Source organism: Prionailurus viverrinus, chromosome A3 (assembly GCF_022837055.1).
Source record: "Prionailurus viverrinus isolate Anna chromosome A3, UM_Priviv_1.0, whole genome shotgun sequence".
Taxonomy (NCBI): Eukaryota; Metazoa; Chordata; class Mammalia; order Carnivora; family Felidae; genus Prionailurus; species Prionailurus viverrinus.
This window is the reverse complement of record NC_062563.1, coordinates 104,707,203-104,725,165: the sequence shown is the minus strand read 5'-3', so window position 1 is coordinate 104,725,165 and position 17,963 is coordinate 104,707,203. Positions and strand designations below refer to the sequence as shown.

The 17,963-nt window shown below is 43.6% G+C and overlaps 1 protein-coding gene across 1 annotated transcript in view; it reads left to right on the top strand.

Moving 5' to 3' along the window:
* The window catches only part of ACOXL (acyl-CoA oxidase like), a 312,998-nt gene that overhangs the window by 142,729 nt on the left and 152,306 nt on the right, over nucleotides 1–17,963 (top strand). The window contains exon 12 of the mRNA XM_047854457.1: nucleotides 1,662–1,815. Within this exon, the coding sequence (XP_047710413.1) occupies nucleotides 1,662–1,815 (154 nt within the window). The remainder of the gene's footprint in view (nucleotides 1–1,661; nucleotides 1,816–17,963) is intronic.

The following is a 17,963-nucleotide window of genomic DNA, read 5'->3' as shown; positions in this document are numbered from 1 at the left end:
GTCAAACACCAGACAAAGACATTGTGAGACTAATATCCCTTGTGAACAAAATGTTAGTAGATCTGTATATTTTACTGTAAAATAATATATAGCAAACGTGGGGTTTATCCTAGGAGTGTTAGGTTTGTGTAACATTTGAAAGTCAATTTGTATGATTTACCATAGTCACCTTATAAAGGAGAAACACCATGTAAGTATCTCAACAGATGACACTCAGTTGATAGAAAACAATGAATCATCACGTCTAACGGCAAACACTCTTATCAATCTCCTGAGTCTGGGGCTTCAGTTGAGAAGACCAGTAAGGCCATACTTCATGGTACTTTCCATGAGTTTGAGGTGCTCAGAGGAAAGTACCCACCCCAGTGTGTTTACCACACTTGACTTCAGGTCCTGGAGTTTGGTTGAGCATAGAGAGAAAGAGTTCACGGAGGATTTTGTTCCCAGCAGTTGTTACAAACCATAACTCATTTTAAGAGACTTTAAAAACAGGTCAGTAGGAAGGTGTTCAGAAGGGAGAGAGAGGGGAACCTATACTCTCCATTACAGCATTTTGAAATATGACAAAGAAGAAAACCTGAGGGGGAGGTGTGCAGATGGAGGGAGGCCCGGAGACATTGCACTGTGCAGCACTTGTGGCCACAGGTGGCTGAGAGGTGAAGGCCTTGAAACAGTGACTTTTACCACTTTGAAGGAAGAAATTATTCATTTCTGTATACCTATCGGCGCTAAAACAAATTGCACGAACTTGGTGGCTTAAAATAACACAAATTTGTTGTAGCTCTGGAGATCAGAAGTCTGGAGTGGGTCTCCGTGAAAAATCAAAGCGTTAGCAGGCTGCACTCCTCCCGGAGACTCTAGGGGGGAGAATCTGCTTCCTTGCCTTTTCTAGCTTCTGGAAGCCACCTCATTACCTGGCTCATGGCCCTTTCCCCCGTTTCAAAACCAGCGATGGCCAGTCGAGTCTCTCGCTGCGTCTCCCTGACTGCTTTGTTGTCACATCTTCTTCTCTGGCCTCCTTCTCACTTATAAGGAACCTCGTGATTACACTGGGCTCCCCTGGATAATCCAGGATGATCTTCCGAGCGAGCGCAAGATCCTCGATTTAATCGCAAGTGAAAAATCCCTTCTGCCACGTGGGGGTAACATACTCCAGGTATCAGGGACGAGGACGTGGACATCTTGGGGGGGGGGGCATTATTTATTCCACCTAGCGCACGTTCAGTGGCAGTAGCATTAGACAAATTAAAAATACGAGAGACATGTAAAACTTTGGTGTGTGAAGGGCAGAGGGAGGTAGTTTGGAATATGATCCTACATGGTAGACCAAAACAGGGAGAGCGTGAAACCTTGTGCCTGCTTTTCGTGGGGTCGAGGGGTGCGAAGACAAACGTCAGTGCGAACCATGGGGCCTCTGAGGGACCGGCAGGAAAGTGAACCTGGACAGAAGGCAAGGGAGATTTCCCAGGAGAGGTGGCGTGGTGCAGCCTCACGGTGGCAGGGTGCAGGGTGACAGTTCTGAAGGGCACATGGAGCCTTCGGGAGCGTCTTGAGGAAGGAGCAGGTGGCACCTGCGCCCGGCCTCAGACGCGCCTGCGCCGTGGTGCCGTGGTGGTGGGCGGGGCTGCTGCTTCCATCACAGGCCTGCGCTCCTGTCGCAGTTCTGCCGGGGGCCTCCTGGACAAGGACGTCTTCCGTGGGAAGGAGCTCGTGGACAGTCGCCCCTTGCAGGCTCTGGTGGCGGGGTTGAAGGCCTACAGTACGTGGGAGAACGTCAGCTGCCTGCAGGACTGCCCCGAGTGCTCAGGAGGCATGGTGAGCCCCGCAGGTCCCCCCTGCTGCAGCGTGCGTGCCAGGCCATCCCTGTGCGCCAGCGAGCGGAGCACCGGCTTCGGAGCCGGGCGGAAACCCGGAGCCCGGGTGACCCGGGGTGCATCACGCGTGTCCGCCCCCTACCCTGCTGCGAGGACTGGTGCGGACGGTAATTGTAAAACGCTGGCCGGATGGCCTGGCCCGTGGAGGCCCGCAGTCTATATATGGTTAAACTTGCGGTGGCCGTTGTGGACAGTATGGGAAAGGGCCAATGAGGGTCGGCCGATGAAAGCACCGCTCCAGTGTTTGAAATCCCCCTTGCGGAGGATACAGGAAATGACCCCAGGGCGGTCCAGCCCCGGGAAGAAGGCAGACGGGGATGTGCCGAGCGTTTAGAGACTGCTTAGTGTGTCCCCAGCCCTGGGCCTCAGCCTGGATTGTGCAGTGAGGGGCATGAGGTGTTGAGAAATGTCAGTATGAGTCTTTGGAGAGTTGAGGGGGACGTTGAGAACAGCTAGAATCTGTGCCCAATCCCCCCACAACCCTGAGAGCACAGGTGCCCGCGAGGTTCGGGGAAACAAATAGGAGATGGGGAGTCTCTGCAACCCTATGGGTGCTCAGAGCTGGGGAGAAGGGGGACCCACGGGGAGTGTGTGAAGGCATGGCAGGTGTGGTGTGGGGTTGTGGACCTGTGACACGGTGGCATGGCAGGGCTCCGGGCATCAGCTGCGGTGGCGCCTGGGGTTTATCCCCAGATGACAGCCCTGCATTGGCGACCCCCAGGGGCTGCGTTGCTTCCTCCACGTGCGGGAAGGATGCAGGTGCTGCTGGAGCCTCCAAAAGACACTTCCTGGAGGAAGGAGGGGACAGGGAGCCCCTGCTGGGATTTTGGCCTGAGTTTAATCCTGAATCGGGCTGAATATTGGCCTACAGACGGCAGCTCTGAACTTGCAGGGGAAGGAAGAGGAAGAGTTTTGGCCTCAGTGAGAACGAAGGGCTCAAGAGCAAGTTAAGGACGTTGGTGGGAAACAAAAGGGAAAGGCTAAGTTTCCAGAAAGCCTGTCACCCTGCCTCTGTGTATCAGAGCTGGGGCCTCTGGAGGGGTGAGGAGCGAGGTGAGGAAGGGCTGGACCTTCACAATAGGCAGAGCCCCAGGGTTTGTCCCACACGAACCATGTGGATGGGAATGAGAGCCTCCTGCGTTCTCTCATCTGAGAGCCAGTGTAATCATTTCTCTTAAGGTAGCCAAGTAAAGATGTGCCCGTGATGCAGGGAGGCCTCAGTTAGGTAGGTGTGCACTCTGTCCACGATGGTGGTGGTGGTGACATTGGTGATGGGGATGCTTGCTTTGCTCCTGTGGGGCTGTTGTGTGGGAGTCCACATGGAAAGAAAGAGAATGGAGAACAGAATAACAGCTGGCACTGGGGCACAGCTGGACCAGGAGCCGAGGTCCTCTGAGGCAGCTAGGTGCAGTGGCTCATTGTGACATTCCTTAGTGACCTGACAAGGTGGAAGCCTCCTGCCACATGGCTGGTTTCCACCTGTAGCTCCAGGGAGGTGGCTGTCTCTTTGAACAGGGATTGTGGGGTACAGCAAGAAAATTTAGGTTAGCAGGTGGGAGGTAAGACCGGAAGTGACCCCCTGCCCCCTCAGGCAGAGGTAGCCCACACAGGGGAGGGTTAGGGCTCTGCCGGGAGTGTTGAGCAGATGCAGATATTGTGGCTTCCGACAGGTGACTCAACCCGAGGGTGTGCTCAAAACCACCTGTGGTCTTCTAGTCTTCCTCCCTTGGCTCATTCCCTTTGATGCATTTCATAGGCTGACATGCCCAGTGGCCTTCTGCCCCTGGGCCTTCATAACCTCCTGGATGACCTGAAGGACAGACAGAATGATGGACAGCTGGACTGATGGGCAGACGGACTGATGGCAAATAGGATGATGAACAGACAGATTCGTTGATTGAACTGTTGCTCTGTGCATTCATTATCTCTGATAATTTAGTTTCACTGGAATGTTACTAATTTGGCTCTTTGGGATTTAAGATTATGTATTTGCAAATGGGAAAGAGAAAAAGGCTATTATAATGTCTCCCAAGCATTGACACTTACAAAAGTGATCAGTTCTTCCTGTCTGCTTGGCTTTTCTGGGGACTGAGGGGAAGATTCAAGACCCAGTGGCCTCCAACGTTTGGCCTAGGAGAGAGTTCACCATCCCTGCACGGTTGCTCTTAAACTGTTGTGTGCAAACCTGTGGGTTCTGAAGTTCTTTCTCTCCACATTTAATATCCATAGCACTTGGTGGTCTCCTTTAATAATATTATCACTGTGTGTCAGGAAACCATGAGAAAGTCTCAGGTTGGCCCTTTCTACAGGAGCCTCAGCAATTGTCGCTTTCTTTGGGTGATAGGTTGAATGTTGCAAGAGTGACATTTAGTTGCGAAAAGAACATTTTTAGCAATGAAGTAGACAAATCTAGAGCACGAGTGGAAGCGTAGTCTGTCACTTTTTGTGCATAAAGCCTGACATAAATGACATTTCATACCATTTTTTTCCCACAATTAGATCAAGTGAACAATACTGATTGGAATTTTCATAATTCCTGTTCGTGCAAGCACACCATTGCCTCAACAACTGCTGATTAGGAGTCACTGCCAAGTATTTCTAAGTTCCGTCTCTGTGTGTAGAGCAGTGTAGTAGGTACACGTTCCCTATCCTGAGGCCCAGATAATGTGAGGGGGGACACTGTGTGCTGTGCATGGAATTGGGTGACCCTACGATTCTGTCAAATGAGCATTTGGGGGCTCCTGCTCCAACCAGGTTGAAGTTCCATGTAGCATGTATACCCTCCTGACTGAAACAGCCAGAAGGTGGACGATATATGTGAACTACACGGTTTTCAAGACGCTGGACATCAGGCAGTGAGGGACAGTGATCTCTGACAGCGAGGAAATGCGCCAGATGAGCCCTACATTTGCCCCAATTTTACTGCCTTGAGAGAGTTTCCACACCATCCCTTAGGTGGGGCAGCCGAGGCAGAGCGCAGCGAACTCCCCGATTTGAAGATGCTGAGATTCCAGGGAAACCAAAGCATCTGGAATTCACAGAATAGGGTAGGGGACAGAAGAGAACTGGTCGGTCAGAGAGAGAATTCAGGCGTCTGCAGTGGTCCCCTTTGACCATTCAGCTGAGCACTGATTATTGCATGTGTGTGAGGGAAAGAATCATGTGGAAGGAACGGAGGGAGAGGTATCAGGTCCTCACATGGGACTGAGAATAGTGCCTTTTCCCACAGGCCAGTCTGGAATACCTTAAGGCTCAGCCTAAGAAAAAAAGAAATGTTATGTATGAAAGAACAAAGATAAAGGTTGATAGCAGATTTCTCACCGGAAAAAAATTACAAGCAAGAAGATAGTGGACCACCATTTTATTTATTTATTTTTTAATTTTTTTTAATGTTTATTTATTTTTGAGACAGGGAGAGACAGAGCATGAACGGGGGAGGGTCAGAGAGAGAGGGAGACACAGAATCGGAAACAGGCTCCAAGCTCTGAGCTGTCAGCCCAGAGCCTGACGCGGGGCTCGAACTCACGGACCGCGAGATCATGACCTGAGCTGAAGTTGGACGCCCAACCGACTGAGCCACCCAGGCGCCCCTGGACCACCATTTTAAAAAGTACTAAAGGAAAAAAAAAAAAAAGATAAAGTTCTATACTCAGCGAAATTATATTTCAAAAAAAAAAGGTATAATAAAGACATAGTCAGACTTGGCGAAGTTGAAAGGATTCATCACCAGGGGACTTTCACTATAAGAAATATTAGAGGAAGTTCTTCACACAGAGGGAAATGATATAAGATAGAAACGTAGATCTGCACAAAGCAATGAAAAGTGCCAAAAATGGTAACTTTCTGGGCCAATGTAGAAGATTTGTCCTAGTGTTTAAATCTCTTTAAAAGGTAGTGGACTCTCTCAACAAAAAATGATAATCATGTAGAGTGAGGTTTACAACATAGGTAGAAGTAAAATGTGTGACAATAATCACATAAAGGCCGGAAGGGAGGTATCACGTCACCTGGAAGGAGACTGACCGTGGGAAGTTGAAGATTTATACTATAAACCCTAAAGCCGCCACTAAAATAACGAAGAGTTATAGCTAATCGGCCAACAAAGGAGTTAAAATGGAATCCAGCAATCCTAAATCAATCCAAAAGAAGGCAGGAAAAGAAGTAGCAGAGAATGAAGAGATTGTTCAAATAGAAAACAAACAGCCATATGGTAGATGTAAGCCAAACCGTGTTCAAAAACGCTTTAAATGCAAATACCCCAATTAAAAGGCAGAGCTTGCCAGATTGGATAGAAAAGCAAGACCAAACTATATGCCTCCAAGAAACACACTTCGAATTTAAAGACACAAAGAGGTTAAAAGTAAAAAGGGTGGAAAAAGAGATGCCATGCACACACTCCTCAAAGGAGAGCTGGAGTGACTTAATATCAGAGAAAATGGATTTCAGAGCCAAGAACGCTGCCATGGCCATTTCATCATGACAGAGGGGCCAATTCCAGAGGATGTAATAACCCTAAACCCAATAACGACCTTTGCAGGCGGCTACTTTGCTTATCCCCACTTTGCAGATGAGGAAATGGGGGCTCAGAGCAGTTGGACTTGCCCGAGCTCCCACAGGCTGCCGAGGGAGTTGAAGCCTGATTCGTCTGACCCCCGAGCCCATGTTGCTGTGGTGAAGCAATGCCCTGAGCAGGAGTGGGAAATCACACCGAGCTGCCTGGGAGGCTCGCCAAGGAGGTGAAGTTCACCTTCTCTGTGTGGAGTGAACAAATACCACGGAGTGAATGAGACACCCATTGCACACAGGTCCTACTTTAGTTTAACGGAATGTTACAAAGCCCACACTTACCAAAGATGAGGTCTGAGCTCCATGGGGCTCAGTGCCTCTGGTACTCCAGACCTGCCCTTCCAACTGATTCTTCATGCTGATGAACGGCAGCCTCTTCCCATGTCAGACACAGCACATGCAGGGGCCCAGGATCCAGGGGCTGTGGGGTCTCTTTACTTTGTATTTGTTTTAGTTAACAGTCATTAAGCACTTTCTATATATGTAGGCACCTTTATCAGTGCTTTCCATGTAGTAACTTAGCTAACTCTCAAATTAGATGAGTACTGTTATCAGACTAACTTTCCACAGGAGAAAACTGAGGCCGGATAGGGATGAAACAACTGGCCCACGGTTAAGCAGCTAAAAAGTGGCAGAGTTAGCCTTTAAAGCCAGAGAGTCTGTCTCCAGAGGCCATGCTCGAAACCACTGTGCCATATGCAAACCAGATGTGCCCCATGCTCCAGAAGATAGCTGGGCTCACGTTAATGGGATGAGCACAGTTTGAATCTAGCATGCCACTTCGCAGCTGTGTGACCTTGGACAGGTCTCTCCCCTTCCTGAGCCTATAGACGACTCTTGCTGAACTGCCCAGAAGTTAGCATTAAACCGGATCCTCCCATCATGGGGGAGGTTGGTTGGCAGGACCAGACCCTCTTCCTATCAGACCCTCTGAGGTGACTCTCTGCTCTTGCCCCCTGTTACAGGGCTGGGGGAGGTGAGGCGAGATGTGGTTAAATTACTCACCCCAAACCTCTTTGGTAAGTCAGGGAGGGGCTGGAACAGGAGCTGGGAAAGCAAAGCCCACTCCTGGCGTGCAGCCGGGCACCATTCCCAACGGCCAGGGCTTTGTGCTCACACGTGTTCTGCATTTTGGCTTTTAATCTCCATATGTAAGTGGAGAATCCAACTGGCCTCATTTGGACATGATGAAAACCCTTCACCTGCCCGTGTGGGAACACCGAGAATCAAATTCTGTGGGCTCTGGTTAGTCACATGACTCAGGCCTCAGCTGCTTCTCTTTGCTTCCACCTTCTTTCTTTAAGGATTGACAGGGTCAACCAAGTTCTTAGGATTGTTGCTATTCGACTATCCTTACGCATTGTCTCTTTTCTCCATATCCAAGCAAACTCAGATTGAATTTCCTACCGTTGTCTGAGAGAGGAATAGCGAAGCAGAACCCTGGACTGCAGAACCTTTTTAGGAGGCTGCATCATGAAGAGGGGCAGTATGAGAGGTGGTGAGGGGAGCACTCATCACAGAAGGGGTGGGACCTTTTGGTCAGGGCTCTGTGACCTTGGATCTTACCACTTGGAGCCTCAGTTTCCTCACCTCTTGAAGCCTAGCACCTGATAGGCACTCAGGAAATACTAGAATCTCCTCTGCTTTTTTTTCCTGGATGGATGTGAATCCCAGCTCTCTCACCGTCCCCCCACCATGACCCATTAGACACATGTGGGAACTGCCTGGCTAGGGCTCCTCAGGGTTCAGCCTTGGAGAGTAGAAGCAAGTCACATTCTCAGCAGATCTGACTCCAAATCATCAGGGTCTGCAAAAACAGGTGTGGGGCCTAGAAACTGCATAGTTCCTGCTGTTTCTTCCACTGGAGTAGAACTTAACAGGAGCCCTGGCTGTTGACCTTGGCCCTACACAGCCACATTCTTCACAGGGACCTGCTACAATGTCCTTTGGCCCTTGATTGTTACCTGTACCTGGATGCCCATGACCAGGGGCTGTGCTCTCTGTGTGGTCCCCTTGATATCAACAGTGGAAGATGCCACCCCCTCCATCAGGGCCCCTTTGTGAGAGCCTTCCCATCTCAGCCCCTGGCTGCTCCATTTCTCCTCAGTGTGTTTCAGAATCCTGCATGAAAGAGCAGAACTGGCTGAAGCAGAATAAAGAAATATCTGTACAAAATTGGAGCAGGGGAAAGTCTCAGAAGAGATCTATGACCCAGCGTGATGCTAAGGTTATCAGCAGACATGCATTGACCATTCCTTTCATGTTAGACACGGAGCTGCTGTTTGCTGTTTGGAGATGTCATCCAGCTGGGCAATGACTGAATCCTTATATTTTAAAGATTGCATAAGAGAACACTAAAACAATTACAAGTGTTTGTAAATTAAAAAAAAAAAAAGTGATGTGATGTGGAGCCCCTCGGTTATTTAGTAGACTTAATCCCAAGACTAATTCCTCAGGGAGATTCAACACCACCTCATTTATCTGGCATTGACCATTTCTTGGAACAGAGCCAAGGCCTGAAATAAGCAAAACAGAACTCTGGGAATCCCAAAGAGAGGACATGAAGTCCATGTGCTGAAGCTCAAGCCCTTACTCGTTCCTGAAGGAGCCTGGCCAGCTTCTCTGGAGCCTGGTCATGCTTGTTGACTCTCACACATGGTTCCTGATTTCCTGGGGGTGCTGCAGAGTAGTAAGGAGAGAGGGTATCTGAATGCAAGCAGCTAAGAGTGCTGCTGACCAAAGAAGAGCCCGAAGAACTAGAAAAACCAGACTCAAAAATACAAGCGTGGAGTAGGCCCACTTTAGGCCCAAGGAGGAATTGGAACTCTTGTGGAATATGAAGTCCTTCAGGCAGAGTGGGCTCTGTGCAGGCAGGCAGGCTGGTGCAAGGAACATAGCTGTTTGAGGGTCCCCTCTCTGTCCTCGATGCGGCAGATTTACTATTCCCTGGAACAAAATAGATGGTGTTCTTTAACTGCTCAGCTTTTCATAGTAATCTCCTGGACGTGTATTGCTCAAAACAGATAAGTAGGTCAGCTTGACTTGGATCTAATATGGCAGAGACCATTTTCCTCCCCATCCAATATCTTAAGAAGAAACAGAGCCAAGAAAAGTCCTGGCTGGTGCCTGGGCCACGTGGCACTAGCAGTGCTTGTGGAGGATTCTAGGCATGGAGGTCATGGGTCCAGCTGGCTAGGATTGCATGTGTGGGCAGGGTAGGGGTGAGTTGGGCTTCACCCCAGTGCCAAGTGACTGGGTAACAGAGTGAAAGGGGTTCATGCATGGCCCTCACTCAGAAATGGTGCAAGGGTCTGGCAGACCTCCTGAGGAGGGACTGGCTAGGATCCAAATGCTGATCGCAGTAGAAGGGCCCTCTCTGTGCTACTACGACAGCTTCTTCAGTCAGACTCTTTGCTCAGCCCCAACCCAATTTTCTAGAACACCGGTAGGTCTCTGATCGACTTACTCCCTTTACATTTCATTGATCAGAGAATCCTTTCTCTGGACAGAGTTAGGGCCTTGAAGAAGAATCTCAACATTTTGGGCCTCTGGATTAAAATCCTAGGTTTCTCCTCATTTCTGCTCTCACTTTCTGGTCATTATGCAGACAACAACCTGTTTGATTGTAGGGATTTAGAAAGACAGCACAATAAAAATGCTTTATGATGATAAATTGTTTCTCAACTTTGAAAGACCCTTGCTCCAAGATTAGAGGAATGAGTTCTTTTTTGTTGTTGTTGTTTTTCAGAAAAGTTTTCTGTTTTTGACTCCCTAACATCCTCTGGGTCCCCGCTAGGTAAGGTGCCAGAGCCTGTATACATGTCGCCACCTTTAATCCTCCAACAGTCCTATGAGCAAGAATTATTATCCTTATGGTTCTCCCATGGATTGAAGAAATAAGACCAGAGGTGAGATGCTATTGCTCCAGATCTAGTAGAAGATGGAGGCGGGTTCTGATTCAGGTCTCCCAAATCCAAGGCTCTCACTCCTAATTCAGGACCTTGGGAGGATAATAACTTTGTTTCTGGTGCCTGGGTGCCATTTTAATCAATGTTCTATGCTTAACCTTCATTTAACATAACGCACTATTTTAAAAACCTCTGTGTTTTGCTGTCAACCTGTGGTCATTGGAAAAAATAATCTCCCAGTGAGAAAATCCACATGTCATATCTGTGAGTGTCTTATGTTAGTAGGTCTTATCTTGTCAGGTAAATTAGAGTGGGAGAGTAGCAGGCAGTAAAACTGACCCTCATCATAGATAAAGAAAAGAGAGATTACTAAAATGACCCAAAGACAATCCATTTTATTGGCAACATTCCTTTGAAGAGCTCAGCCCAAACTTCTTAAGGGCATAAAGAAGGCGATTATAAATTTTGTATGAAATGGATAGCATTCAGACATATGAGAGGATAATGGATAAAGCTGGCGTCCATCCTAGTCCAATTTGCCAAATTTTGAATCTACTGTATTCTTATTTTAGCCTCCCTTGAGATGGTTCATAACTCACCACAAGGATTCACTCATCACACCAAGAAAATAAAGGGCTGGGGAATGAAGTTTCACAAGTTGACTTCTGAATTTGTAATCATCTTAGTTAAAATTCTTTTGGATGCAAGTTAGGGAGACTCATTACAGACTTGCTCAATCAGGAAAGGAGAATACAGATAGAGAGAAAGAGAAAGAGAGAGAGAGAGAGAGAGAGAGAGAGAGAGAGAGAACGAGAGTGTGAGACAGAGATGTGTTCTGGAATCCAGGTCTCCCAAGGACCAGGGACTGGGAAGGGGGTCTGGAGTGGAGGCAGCTCTGCTCTTGGTCTCTCATTCTCTCATGCCCATATTCTCAGCCTTTGCTGAGTGTCTGCTCATTCTCCTTGTTCCACTGCATTTGTGACTCATCTTTGGCCATGAAGTTTATAGCATCTCCATTCCAGCTGTACTCCAAGATGGTGTCTCAAAGATCTAGCACTGAATTCCTGCCTCAATTTGAGTTGCAGTACTTCCCAACCCAGTTGCTTTTGGTTAGAGAATGGGGCCACATATTATGAACATGGCTACTGATGCTTTGTATGGGTGGTGAGACAGCTCTCAGAGAATAGCTGAGCAGAAATCTATTAAAGTATATATGATAGCTTTTAAGAGACTTTCTCACTAATCCTTTCAGGCTGGTGTATAGATATGGAGCTCAACTTTGTATGTTGATCTTATATCCAGCAACCTTGTTGTACTGTCACAATAATTGTAATAGTAATAATCTGTTTGTAGGTTTTTTTTTGCATTTCCTATGTACATAATCATATCATCAGTGGAAAACGATAGCTTGTTTCTTCCTTTACAATTATTTACATTTATTTTTTTGTCATATTATTAAAGTGGCAAGGACCTCCTGTGCAATGGTTAAAACAAGTGATTGATAACAGGCACATGAATTTTATTCTTGACTTTAAAAGGCATGTGTTTACTATTTCCCCATTAAGGATGTTATTTGGTGTGGGTATGTTACAAATATTCTTTTTCCCTCAGTTTCATTGAGAAATAATTGAAATATATCACTGTATAAGTTTAAGGCATACAGCATGATAGTTCGATGTGTGTACATTATGAAATGATTACCATAGTAGGTTCAGCTAACATTCATCTTCTCATATAGATGAAATAAAAAGTAAAGAAAGAAGAAAATAATACAGGGAAAGAAATTTCTCCTTGTGATGAGAACTCAAGATTTTACACTCTTAATTACGTTCTTTCCTATATATCAAATAACAGCGTTAGCTATAGTCATCATGTTTTATATCACATCCCTAGTACTAATTTATTTTATAACTGGAAGTTTGAACCTCTGACAACCTTTCTCCAGGAATTCCTCCTTCCTCCCTGCCTCTGCTAACCACAAGTTTTGCCTCTTTTTCTGTGAGGTTTTTTTTTTTTTTTTAAATATTCCACATATCAATGAGATCACACAGTATTAGTCTTTGTCTGACTTATTTCACTTAGCATAACGCCTTCAGGGTCCATTCATGTTGTTGCAAAAGGTAGGGTTTCCTTGTTTTTTTTATGGCTGAATAATATTCCTGTGTGTGTGTGTGTGTGTGTGTGTGTGTGTGTGTGTGTCTGTGGTGTGTGTGTACCACAGCTTCTTTATCCATTCATCCATCCACTGATGCTTATCTTGTTTTCTTACTTTGACTATAATGTAAATGTAAAGCAGCAGTAAATAATGCTGCTACACACCTGAGGATGCAGATATCTTGAGTTAGTGTTTTCATTACCTTTGAATACATTCCCAGAAGTGGAATTGGTAGTTTTATTTTTAATTTTTTGAGGATCTTCCATACTGTTTTCCACAGATAATCCGACCATCAGGGCACAGGGCCCCCTTTTCTCTCCATTCACACCAGCATTTGTTGTTTTCTTTTTGATGACGGCCATTTTAACTGGCATGAGGTGATATTTCACTGTAATTTCAACTCACATTTCTCTAATGACTAGTGATGTTGAGCATCTTTTCATGTACTTGTTGGTCTTTTTATATCTTCATGGTGAAATGTCTATTCGAGTCTTTTGCCCATTTTTAATTGGGTTATTTATTGTTTGGGGTTGGGGTTTTTTGCTGTTGAGTTATACATGAGTTTTTTATGTTTTATATGTCAGATATTAGCCCCTTATCAGATACATGGTTTGCAAATATTTTTTCCCATTCCATAAGTTGTCTTTTTTTTTTTAATTTTTTTTTTCAACGTTTATTTATTTTTGGGACAGAGAGAGACAGAGCATGAACGGGGGAGGGGCAGAGAGAGAGGGAGACACAGAATCGGAAACAGGCTCCAGGCTCTGAGCCATCAGCCCAGAGCCCGACGCGGGGCTCGAACTCACGGACCGGGAGATCGTGACCTGGCTGAAGTCGGACGCTTAACCGACTGCGCCACCCAGGCGCCCCTCCATAAGTTGTCTTTTCATTTGTTAATGTTTTTTTCATGGTACAGAATCTTTTTAGTTTGATGTAGTCTCACTTACTCATTTTTTATTTTGTTGCTTGTGCTTTGGTATCATATCCAAAAATACATTACCAAAACCCATGTCGAGGAGCTTTGTTCCTATATTTTCTTCTAGAAGTATCATGGTCTCTGGTCTTACATTTAAGTCTTTAATCTATTTTCAGTTAATTTCTTACAGAATGGTGGGTCAGTTTCACTCTTTACATGTGAATATCCAGTTATCCCAGCACCATTTATTGGAAAGACTGTCTTTTCTCCATTAAGTATTCTTTGCTCCCTTGTCAGATATTAGTTGACTATATATGTTTGGGTTAATTTCTGGGTTCTCAGTTTTGTTCCATTGATCTATTTGTATGTTTTTATGTTAGAACCATACTATTTTGATGAATGTAATGTTATAGTATAGCTTGAAATCAAGAAGTGTGATACCTCATGCTTTGTCCTTCTTCCTTGGGGTTTCTTTGGTTATTTGGGGTCTTTTGTTGTTCTATATAAAAAGAGTGTTTTTTTCTACTTTTGTAAAAAATACCATTGGAAGCTCAGTAGGGATTGCACTGAATCTATAGATGGCTTTTGGTAGTATTGACATTTTAACAATATTAATTCTTCCAATCCATGAACATGGGATATTATTTTATTTATATATGTCTTCTTTGATTTCCTTCATTAATGTCTTATAATTTTCAGCATAGAGACCTTTTACCCCATTAGTTAAATTTATTCCTAAGTATTTTACTGTTTTTGATGCTGTTGTAAATGTGACTGGTTTTTTATTGCTTTTTTAGAAATTTGGTTATTAGTATTTTACTTCTTTCTTTTCAATTTTGATACTTTTTATTTCTCTTTCTTGCCTGATTGCTCTATCTAGGACTTCCAGTACTATGTTGAGTAGGAGTGATGAGAGTAGGCACCTTTGTCTTGTTCCTGGTATTAGAAAAAATGCTTTCATCCTTTCATCATATGTTGAGTATGATGTTAGCTGTGGGCTTGTCATATATGGCCTTTGTTATGTTAAGACAAGTTCCTTCTATGCCTAATTTGTTAAGAGTTTTATCATGGGGGCACCTGGGTGGCTCAATCGGTTAAGCGTCCAACTCTTGGTTTTGGCTCAGGTTGTGATCTTACAGTCATGAGATCAAGCCCTGCGTTGAGCCCCATGTTGAGCTCCACATCAAGCCCTGTGCTGAGTGTGGAGCCTGCTTAGGATTCTCTCTCACCCTCTGTCTCTGCCCCTACCCTGCTTGTGCTCTCTCTATCTCAAAATAAGTAAACATCTAAAAAAAGAGTTTATCATGAATGAATGTTGACTTTTGTCAAGCGATTTTTCTGCATCTATGAGATAATCATATGATTCTTTTCTTTATTCTATTAATGTGATGTATTACTGTGATTGATTTACACATGTTGAACCATCCTTGCATCCCAGGGATAAATCCCACTTGATCATGGTGAGTGATTCTCCTCATGTGCTGCTGAATTCAGTTTGCTTCTATCTTATTGAGAATTTGTATACCATATTCATTGAGATATTAGTCTACAGTCTTCTTTGCTAGTAGTGTGCTTTTTCTAGTTTCGGTATCAGGATAATACAGGCCTCATAAAATGAGTTTGGGAGGGTTCCCTCCTCTTTGATATGTTTGGAAGAATTTAAAAAGGATTGGTGTTAATTCTTCTCCAAATGTTTTGTAAAATTGATCAGTGAAACCATCTGTTCCAAGGTTATTCTTTATTGGGAGATTTTTGATTACTGATTTAGTCTCCTTACTAGTAACTGATCTATTCAGATTTTCTATTTCTTCCTGATTCAGTCTTGGTAACTTCTATGTTTCTAAGAATTTTTCCATTTCTTCTATATGTCCAGTTTGTTGGCATATAGTTGTTTATAGTTGCAAATATTCTTTGTTATGTCAAGGAAGGTCTGTTTTATCTTTAGTTGTGTGGAGGCTTTTGTGTGCTTATGTTTATTTTTCTACTGGTTTTAAAATTATGAATAGATTTGACTCTTAGGGAATTATGTGCATTTATTTTATTGAGATAATTGTACCTTTTCCTCCTTTTAGTCTGTTAATGTAGTGAACTTAGATTAGATTTTCTTAAAAAATTTTTTTTAATGTTTATTCATTTTTGACAGAGAGAGAGAGACAGAGCATGAGCGGGGGAGGGGTAGAGAGGGGGAGACACAGAATCCGAAGCAGGCTCCAAGCTCTGAGCTGTCAGCACAGAGCCCAACGCAGGGCTTGAACTCACAGACTGCGAGATCATGACCTGAGCCGAAGTTGGATGCTCAACCGACTGAGCCACCCAGGTGCCCCTATATTAGTAGATTTTCTACTGTTTAGCAAATCTTGAGTTTGGGGATATAAACACAGTCATGGGGTGTGTATGAGTGTGTGTGAGTGTACGTGTGTGTGTGTGTTTGTGTGTAATACATTGTAGATTCTGTCTGCTAAGATTTATTGAGGATTTTTCCATCTGCAATAATAAGAGTATTATTCCTTTCTAGCACTGCCTTTGTCCAATTTGGATATCAAAGTTATACCATTTTCATTAAATGACTTGGGGAAGGAGTGTTTCTTTTTTTTCTATTTGCTCAAAGAGTTTACATAAAATTAAATCATCTGCTCCTTGAATATTTGGTACAAATACCTGTAAAGCTGTATAGGGTTAATAGTTTATTTCTGGGAATATTTAAAGATGATCGATTCTCTTTCTTTAGTGGTATAGCTACTCAGGTTTTCTATTCCTCTTGAGTCTGTTTTCATCATTTATATCTTTCCAGTAATTTTTCCAATTATTCTTAGTTTTAAAATTTATTGGCATAAATTCATAATGTCCTTTTATCTTTTCAGTCCTCGCCGTATCTACAGTTATGCTCCCTTTGCCATTCCTAATATTGTTTATTTTTCCCATCCCCTTATCTTGTGCTCTATTTTTGTATTTTTTTCAAACAATAAACTTTTGGTTCACTTGATCCTGTCCAGATTGTATCTGGTTTTTCTATTTAATTGGTTTTTATCTTTATTATTTATTTTCTCCTACTTTTCGTGTGTTTATTTTCCTGCCGTTATTCTAGTACCTTAGCTTGGATATTACTCATTAATTTTTGTTGTTTCTCCTTTTCTATTATAAACATTTAAAGTTGTACCATTTCTTTTTAAATACTGCTTTGGCTGGATCAACCATAATTTGATAAATAAAAAGTTCTGTTTATCAATTCTAAGTAAATTTTAATTTCCATCGTGACTTATTTGACCCAGGAATGTTTTCAGATTTCCTAATATCCAGTTTTTTTTTAAATAATAACTAACCTTTATATAATCCTCACAACAACCCCACAAAGTAGGACTCTTACAATCCCAGTGTTGCGTATGTGAAGAATGAGGCACTGAGAGTTTAAGCAATTTGCCCAGAATTACACAGCTCCTGAATTGGCAGATCTAAACCCATCCAGTTGGGCTATAGGGTACAACCACTGTGCAATACTGCCTTCTTTTTAGTAACTGTTCTCATTATCTTGTTGTTATAGTAATAATTATTATTATATTGATTTTTCCACTTAATTCCATTGTAGTCAGAGGAAATGGCCAATGAGATACAGATTTTTTGAAATTTGTTATGGTCTACTTTGTGGCCTAGAAACATGGACAGTTTCCATGTGTGCTTCAAAAGAATGTGCATTCAGTAATTGGATGCAGTTTTAAATGTGACCAATAGATTAAGGTTATTAATGGCATTATTCAAATATTCCCTATTCTTACTGAGGTTTTGGTGTGTCTGACCTATCAAATACTGAGTGGGCTAAAATCTCCCACTTTCATGGTAGATTTGTCAGTGTCTCCTTATAATTCTGCCAGTTTTGGTCTCATGAGTTTCAAGTTGTGTTATTTGATGTTTACAATTTTGGAATTGTTCTAGCTTCCTCCTGAATTGATTGTTTGGTTCTGCTGCAGTGACTCTCTTTAGCTCTAGCAAGGCCTTAACATGTATTTTGCCCAATAGTAATACAAGGACAGAGTCTTCTATTTGGTTGGTGTTTATCTGTTATATCTTTTCACTTTAAACTTTTCTGTTATTGTGTTGTATTGTTTCTTATAAATAACATTTATCTGGTTTTTAAATTTAATTTACTCTGACAACCTCATTTTTATCTTTTTAGTCTCAGTATTTATTGTCATCACTGATATATTTGAATTCATTTCTTCCATCTTACTCTTTGCTATTTTTGTGTCTTATCTCTGCTTGTTTGGACTTCTTACTTTCTTTCAGATTTATTATTTCTGCCCCTTTTCCACTCTTCCCTCATCTGGTTTTCATTCTAATTATGTTCATTTTGTGGTCAACCTAGCAATCAAAAATTTTTTAATGTTTATTTCTTTATTTTGAGAGAGAGAGAGCAGGGGAGGTGCAGAGAGAGAGGGAGAGAGAGAGAATCCCAAGAAGGCTCCCTGCTGTCAGTGCAGTCTGACATGGGACTCGATCTCATGAACCGCGAGATCATGACACGAGTCAAAATCAAGAGTTTGACGCTCAAC